Source organism: Sorghum bicolor, chromosome 5 (genome assembly GCF_000003195.3).
Source record: "Sorghum bicolor cultivar BTx623 chromosome 5, Sorghum_bicolor_NCBIv3, whole genome shotgun sequence".
Classification (NCBI taxonomy): domain Eukaryota; kingdom Viridiplantae; phylum Streptophyta; class Magnoliopsida; order Poales; family Poaceae; genus Sorghum; species Sorghum bicolor.
In genome coordinates this window covers 61,900,768-61,909,732 of record NC_012874.2, presented here as the reverse complement: position 1 = coordinate 61,909,732, position 8,965 = coordinate 61,900,768, and the positions used below count along the sequence as shown (strand labels likewise).

The 8,965-nt window shown below is 40.4% G+C and overlaps 1 protein-coding gene across 1 annotated transcript; it reads right to left on the bottom strand.

Moving 5' to 3' along the window:
- On the bottom strand, positions 7,145-8,573 carry LOC110435828 (extensin-2-like). The gene is made up of 2 exons (XM_021461890.1): positions 8,384-8,573; positions 7,145-8,031 (listed from the first exon to the last, which is right to left on the bottom strand). The coding sequence occupies exons 1-2, from the start codon at positions 8,457-8,459 to the stop codon at positions 7,265-7,267; spliced, it is 843 nt and encodes a 280-aa protein (XP_021317565.1). The 5' UTR covers positions 8,460-8,573; the 3' UTR covers positions 7,145-7,264.

The following is an 8,965-nucleotide window of genomic DNA, read 5'->3' as shown; positions in this document are numbered from 1 at the left end:
TTATCACTTGTCCCCACTGTTAGATTCGAATCTGACAATAATACAGGATTTGGATTGGACAGTTACTTTTTCATGAAACAACGTACCCTTGTAGAATCAATTGTAACTTTATTATTGCTAACAATTTTTCTCTTTTGTTTGGCATAAATGGTCGTTATATAACCAGTATTCTAGTTCCAGATGAATGCGCCATCCATGAGTTTTGGTTTTTTTGACGTTTTGTAATTATAATCTGTGTAATCGTATAATTGTAGACCTATTAATTAGAATATGGCTACAAATCCAGATAATATACATTTGCAATCTACTAAACACTTAAATTTTATAAACTGTTTTCAGCAAAATATCTCGACAATATATTAACTATATAATTTTTTATTGTACTGTAATATAAATAGGCTAGTATATCATGTGCATCTGGAACGAAATATAGCAGCATTTGTGCAACAAAAAGAACCGTCTTTTATTGAGCCCTCACCAAACAAATGCTCATTACAGTGCTTAATGTAGGCAACAGCAAGTATGCAACAAAATGTTTTCCTTGCACATGTTCTTGCAATCATAAGTCAAACAGACATTCTGTTGTAGCAGTAGCATGTCACGGACTTCAGCTTTATTTGGCATAATTTGGTGATAACGTCTCAAACACTGTGTGGTGGTGATGATGGCACTGGCGGTGGTGGAGACGACCTGTGGTGATGATGGTGGGCAGTCTCAAACAAATGACGTGGTGGTGATGGCAGCGGCACTGGCGGTGGCGGCGGTGATGACGCATGGTGATGATGGTGCAACATCTCAAACAAATGGCGTGGTGGTGACAATGACACTGGTGGTGGCGGCGGCGACCTATGGTGATGATGGTGTGATCCCTTAGGGCCTGTTTAGATTGGTAACGAAAATTTTTTGGGTGTCACATCGAATGTGTCGGAAGGATGTCGGGAGGGGTTTTTACAGACTAATAAAAAAACAAATTACATAGCTCGTCAGGAAACTGCAAGACAAATTTATTAAGCATAATTAATCTATCATTAGCATATGTGGGTTACTGTAGCACTTAAGGCTAATCAGGGAGTAACTAGGTTTAAAAGATTCGTCTCGCGATTCTCAACTAAACTGTGTAATTAGTTTATTTTTTTATCTACATTTAATGTTCCATGCATGTGTCTAAAGATTCGTTGGGATGGATGAAAAATTTTTGGGTGGGGAACTAAACAGGGCCTTAGACAAACTGTGTGTTGGTGGCAACAACACTGGTGGTGGTGGCGGTGACCTATGGTGATGCCAGTGCGATGTCTCAGACAAGATGCGTGGTGGTGATGACGGCACTAGCGGCGGTGGAGGCGACCTGTGGGGATGATGGTGCGACGTCTCAAACAAATGGCGTGGTGGTGGTGACGGCACTGATGGCGGCGGTGGCGACCCGTGGTGATGCCAGTGCGACGTCTCAAACAAAGTTCTCGATGGCAATGACATTACTGGCGGTGGCGGAGGTGACTTGTGGTGATGGTGGTGCGACATCTCGAACAAATGGTGTGGTGGTGATGACGGCACTGATGGAGGCGGTGGCGACCTGTGGTGATGATGGTGTAATGTCTCTGTCAAACTACGTATTGGTGATGGCGTCATTGGCGGTGGCGGAGGCGACCCGTGGTGGTGATGGTGCGACATTTCAGATAAACTCCATGGTCGTGATGATTCCATTAGCGGTGGCGGTGGTGAACTGTGGAGATGATGCCATGCCTCAACCTGGTCGTGGCCTAGACATGCATGCAACATAATACAAAATAATAAAAACATGTTGATTGGTACTTGATCAGTTCGAAACTATAGCTCCATCAAGATTTGTTCAAAGTAAAAATTCCTAATTCTGACCAAGTTTAGAGAAAAATGCTCATACATCTAAACCTTCATATTACTTTTATCAAATTCTTTAGGACATATGTTTTCATAGTTTCTTTTATCTGGACATGTACTAGTTTAAAATTTTTTCAAATCAAACTTGGACGAAGTTATTAGAGATTTTTGGCTTATAACGCAAAGCCAAAGCAAGCTATTATTTGAATGAATGGATTAATATGTAAGAATAAGTAATTATATCTCTCTATATACCTTGACATGCTGGAGTGGTTGAATAAATGATCATAAGTATCAGGGAAATAACAGTTGTCTGGTATACATTCCTCATTGTATAGCACTTGGTGACTGACGCCAGAGGACAATACTACTCTTTTCTTTTTTCCTCCTTACTTCCCTGTTTCACCTTGTTTAGGTATCAAGAAGTGGTGTGCATTGTATTCGTATTTCTTTTTGGCATTAGTGTGTAGGTGTTTATATAGGAGTACCCAAAAACCTTGAGTAAGATTTATTGTCAAAATTTATTTATATCTATATCTATATCTATATCTATATCTATATCTATATCTATATCTATATCTATATCTATATCTATATCTATATCTATATCTATTTGTACCTGCCTAACTATTTATGAGTTTGTCTGCCTATCTATCTATTTGCCCAAAATTTATTAAAAATAAGAAATCTATTTATGTCTCTATCTGTACCTACCTATCTATTTGTTTTGTGCATGTAAATATGTATTTGTTTATCATCAATCTTGATGGAACTAGCCTTCAATGCACCTCAAGTGTATTTATTTACCTTATGTATTTATTTATTTATCTACAGCATTAGCCTCTTCATCTATCTAGGATTTTATTTTTTTTATTTATCTTATGTGTATAGTAAGATCCTCAAGAGTAAATTTGTTGCAATAACCAATAGCACAATCACAAAACCACAAATTTACTACCTTATTCATCCACAACCGTAAATATACTACTTTGTTCACCTACCACCGTAGAATCTAATATGGATGTCTAGAATGTATGAATTTTGGCTCTCGTAATTGTAAAACCAAATAGACTTATCTAGGGCAACAATAAAACATGTTATGAACATGCTGGAGACGTAGAAAATCAACTATTTTCTTCTGCAAACATATAACCAATTTAGCAATAGGAGACCATCCAACAATGTAGAGGTAAATCCAGAACTTGTAGCCAAACGATGATGGAACCTAAATGCCAACTTCTGTTACAGAACACTGAATATATTTTTTCCCAATGAACACGGAATACTCTGGTTTCCAATGTGCAGTTAGTGTCAGTTGCTGATAAACAACATTTTAACATTTACCAATATAGAATAATGATGTTATGACCAAATTAGAAAAGTGGGTTAAAATTGAATACCCAAGAGTCCTGTTTCTCCCATATTTGATCAAATATACTCGATCGAAATGGCACTTTATTTTTCATCATGCACTAGGGAAACCACTTTATTTTATTTGGCAATGCTGCCTTTGGAGCTTGATCCGCGGCACATTGACCAACATTTTTTGAGTTAATTTGCTATATATTGTTAGCTTCTATACTTCAGTACAATTAATGGTCATAAGCACATACGTGCTTTGTGAAATGGTAAAAAAAATTATTCTGTCTATTTCAAATTGTAAGTCATTCTAGGTTTTTAGATACATAGTTTTTTTGCTAAGCACATGGATTTATGCTTGATACATAGCAAACATTATGTATCCATGTCGACTAAAATATAGTTGATCATAGACAACCCTGACAGTGCTTTCCCCTCTAGTGTTCTCTCCCCCTGTTCCCACTGCCGACTATGGAGCCCCCTGCTGATCCTGGATTGCACCGTGGCTGGGCTCTCCGATCTGTGCTTTGATCCAGGGACCATGTTTGTGGAATTGGTTCACCAACGTTTTGGGTGCCCGCTGAGTCCTGCGCCCCCCTTCTCCTGTCTGCATTCCATCTTGTTGCAAGCTTTAGTCGCTCGGTTTTCCATCTCAATGAGGACTCCATTGGACTTCTTCAATCATGCCTTGGAGGCATTGCTAAGGATTTCAATGTCTTCCACCTTTTTGGGTTGGATGTATAGCTTCTCAGTCTCTTGTAAGAACATGGGTTTCATGATCCGCAAACTCAAAAGCTTTTCTTGCAAGATTTTTTCCATCTTCTTCTTCTGCCTTTGGTGAGGAGGGGGTCCTAACTGGAAAACAGAGTATGATGTTTGGATCGCTGAACAAGAGGATTAGTTGACAACAATCGGATCAAAATCCAATAAAAAGAGTTTTGCAGAGATTGTTAAATCTAAGCTCGTTTCAAAAAATTGGTTTTCCTTCGTTCAGAATTACCCTGCAAACAGTAGCATGAGAATTTTTTTGGTTCTTCTTTTGTTCCTCAGAATTTTGCCCATTCCCCAAATTCAAATTTGAATTCAAATCTAGTGGGGAGAAATTTCAGGCCAATTTCTCGCTGGAACCCTAAATAGGCGCTCATGGCAAAATCTCAGGGTGGTTCTGCATTGGGGCTGAAACCCGCAGCCTCCTATTGCCACATTCGTCGCCTTCTGTGGCAACTGACTCTGTTTTAAATTCAAACACAGCCCCTCCCAATGCTTCAGGTATCTAGGCTTTTGTCATTTATAGAAAGCTTGTAGATCGAGGATCAATCAGATACAATCTTTGCTTCAATTACGGCCATTCGTCTATATCCTGCCTTTCCAAGGCCTGTCTCAGGCGAAGTTATCGGCCCATTTCCAAGCCAGAAGGTGGAGTGTCGCGGCCTCCTGCCTTAAATGTTATAGCTCCATCCGCCTCCGCCACCTCTCGGAAATTTTGCCACTCCATCTCCCACCGCAATAGTGGAATCCTATCTTTGGAGCCTCCAATGGCCATCTGGCCAAATTGAGAACCGCCTCTAAGTCCATTTCTAGAGATGGCTGGAATTCCCAACCACCTCTAGAAATGGATGCTAAAAAGTTTAGATGCCTCTAATCACATTTCGTAGAGGCTGTTTGACTTGCCAGCCACCTCTAAAAATAGAGATCATTTTTAGAGGGATATTTTGATAGAGCCGCATAGCTTCTCTAAAAATGGTTTCTGTTGCACCGATCAGTACTGTGCTTCTACTATAGCAGCATACTGAGCGTGTGAGTGCCATTATACGCAACAATATTACAGATGGACACAGCATCTCCAATGGTTTGTCAAATTGCATTTGTCAAATCTTGTGTTTTGGCAAGTGGCTAAAACAAATGGCAAGTGAAATAATCTTGTATCTCCAATGGTTTGTCATTTGGACTTGGTAAAATAGAAAAAAAGGCCCACATCCTCCAACCGTTCAACTGTCGTGACTCTCGTGGCCGCCGTGCGTCGCTGCTTCATCGCGGCGATCTCCATCCGCTGGCCACCGTTGTCATTAAACGGAGGCCGCGCGGACGACGACGAAGGACGGCCGCACGTACGACGATGGATGGAGGCCGCGCGGACGAGGGACGGAGAACAGCCACGCAGACGACGATAGATGGAGGCCGCGCAGACGATGATGGACGACGGCCGCACGTATGATGATGGATGGAGACCACGCGGACGACGACGGACGGAGACCGCACGGACGACGACAGAGGACGGCCGCGCGGACGACGGAGGCAAGAGGACGGGGCGGCAATGACCACCATGGATAGCAACTCTGGATAGCAACTCCTCAAATTTGCGCGTGGAGCGCCTCTGGATAGCAACTCCTCAAAATTTGGCAAGTCCTTTAGCAAACCATTGGAGAATCAAATTTGTAGTTTTTGCCAAATAAACAAGGATAGCAAGTGCAAATGACAAACCATTGGAGATGCTCCAATCCGTACTAAAGTACACCTTCGTTTGGTCACAGAAAGGCAAATTTATTTTAACATGCATGCATGCATCAGACTTCCTGTAGGACCATAAATCTGTTTTACAGCTGGGATATTCCTTGCATTACAATGTGTGTTGCTAATTAATTGTTACAATAGCACTCATGTGGATTCACATCTATCGATTTACAGCGGGAATATTCCTTGTGAAAGGACTAACACTTCCGGCCGGTAGCACCGTAAAGGATCGCGGTTTGGTTCAATGTAGCACGTCTCTGATGGTGGCGGTGGAGAGCAACGACGACCAAACTTGGAGCAGCCTACACAAGCAGCAGAACGTAAACTAGACAAGCATTACCCATTGCATTGGTTTGCTACCTATATATAGCTAGGAGTAACTAATATCAACATGTCCAGAGAGTAAATAATGCAGACGAAGACGAGTAAGTAATTAAAATTAGGGAGTTGCTCACTATTTCCAGCTTGGCAAGAAGAGTGATATTGCCATTAAAATTTTTCCATGGGCATTACTTATTATCAAGCACATGAGTACATCCAAAAGTTAAAAGATAGTAAATAAAAAAAATATAAAACAAGAAAAATCACGGCAGGCATGGAAGCTGCTGTCCCGGCCAACCCAGCCGTAGCACATGGTTGACCTGACACGATTTTGGCTGGCTTAGTAGCATTGGGACATGGTCATCAGCTCTTGCCCCATGTATGAAGCCACTAAGGCACTGACGATTGAGCTATGAAACAGTACTTGTCAATCATGAAAAAACACATATTTTTGATTTTTTTATCACTTATAACTACTGTGTTTCTTATTTGTCGTCACTTATCACACTGTTGACACATCTGAATCCGGCTGTGATACAGTTTTTTTATCACATATCACTGCTTTATTTTTTGATTTTTTATCACTTGTCCCCACTGTTAGATTCGAATCTGACAATAATACAGGATTTGGATTGGACAGTTACTTTTTCATGAAAAAACGTACCCTTGTAGAATCAATTGTAACTTTATTATTGCTAACAATTTTTCTCTTTTGTTTGGCATAAATGGTCGTTATATAACCAGTATTCTAGTTCCAGATGAATGCGCCATCCATGAGTTTTGGTTTTTTTGACGTTTTGTAATTATAATCTGTGTAATCGTATAATTGTAGACCTATTAATTAGAATATGGCTACAAATCCAGATAATATACATTTGCAATCTACTAAACACTTAAATTTTATAAACCGTTTTCAGCAAAATATCTCGACAATATATTAACTATATAATTTTTTATTGTACTGTAATATAAATAGGCTAGTATATCATGTGCATCTGGAACGAAATATAGCAGCATTTGTGCAACAAAAAGAACCGTCTTTTATTGAGCCCTCACCAAACAAATGCTCATTACAGTGCTTAATGTAGGCAACAGCAAGTATGCAACAAAATGTTTTCCTTGCACATGTTCTTGCAATCATAAGTCAAACAGACATTCTGTTGTAGCAGTAGCATGTCACGGACTTCAGCTTTATTTGGCATAATTTGGTGATAACGTCTCAAACACTGTGTGGTGGTGATGATGGCACTGGCGGTGGTGGAGACGACCTGTGGTGATGATGGTGGGCAGTCTCAAACAAATGACGTGGTGGTGATGGCAGCGGCACTGGCGGTGGCGGCGGTGATGACGCATGGTGATGATGGTGCAACATCTCAAACAAATGGCGTGGTGGTGACAATGACACTGGTGGTGGCGGCGGCGACCTATGGTGATGATGGTGTGATCCCTTAGACAAACTGTGTGTTGGTGGCAACAACACTGGTGGTGGTGGCGGTGACCTATGGTGATGCCAGTGCGATGTCTCAGACAAGATGCGTGGTGGTGATGACGGCACTAGCGGCGGTGGAGGCGACCTGTGGGGATGATGGTGCGACGTCTCAAACAAATGGCGTGGTGGTGGTGACGGCACTGATGGCGGCGGTGGCGACCCGTGGTGATGCCAGTGCGACGTCTCAAACAAAGTTCTCGATGGCAATGACATTACTGGCGGTGGCGGAGGTGACTTGTGGTGATGGTGGTGCCACATCTCGAACAAATGGTGTGGTGGTGATGACGGCACTGATGGAGGCGGTGGCGACCTGTGGTGATGATGGTGTAATGTCTCTGTCAAACTACGTATTGGTGATGGCGTCATTGGCGGTGGCGGAGGCGACCCGTGGTGGTGATGGTGCGACATTTCAGATAAACTCCATGGTCGTGATGATTCCATTAGCGGTGGCGGTGGTGAACTGTGGAGATGATGCCATGCCTCAACCTGGTCGTGGCCTAGACATGCATGCAACATAATACAAAATAATAAAAACATGTTGACTGGTACTTGATCAGTTCGAAACTATAGCTCCATCAAGATTTGTTCAAAGTAAAAATTCCTAATTTTGACCAAGTTTAGAGAAAAATGCTCATACATCTAAACCTTCATATTACTTTTATCAAATTCTTTAGGACATATGTTTTCATAGTTTCTTTTATCTGGACATGTACTAGTTTAAAATTTTTTCAAATCAAACTTGGACGAAGTTATTAGAGATTTTTGGCTTATAACGCAAAGCCAAAGCAAGCTATTATTTGAATGAATGGATTAATATGTAAGAATAAGTAATTATATCTCTCTATATACCTTGACATGCTGGAGTGGTTGAATAAATGATCATAAGTATCAGGGAAATAACAGTTGTCTGGTATACATTCCTCATTGTATAGCACTTGGTGACTGACGCCAGAGGACAATACTACTCTTTTCTTTTTTCCTCCTTACTTCCCTGTTTCACCTTGTTTAGGTATCAAGAAGTGGTGTGCATTGTATTCGTATTTCTTTTTGGCATTAGTGTGTAGGTGTTTATATAGGAGTACCCAAAAACCTTGAGTAAGATTTATTGTCAAAATTTATTTATATCTATATCTATATCTATATCTATATCTATATCTATATCTATATCTATATCTATATCTATATCTATATCTATATCTATATCTATATCTATATCTATATCTATTTGTACCTGCCTAACTATTTATGAGTTTGTCTGCCTATCTATCTATTTGCCCAAAATTTATTAAAAATAAGAAATCTATTTATGTCTCTATCTGTACCTACCTATCTATTTGTTTTGTGCATGTAAATATGTATTTGTTTATCATCAATCTTGATGGAACTAGCCTTCAATGCACCTCAAGTGTATTTATTTACCTTATGTATTTA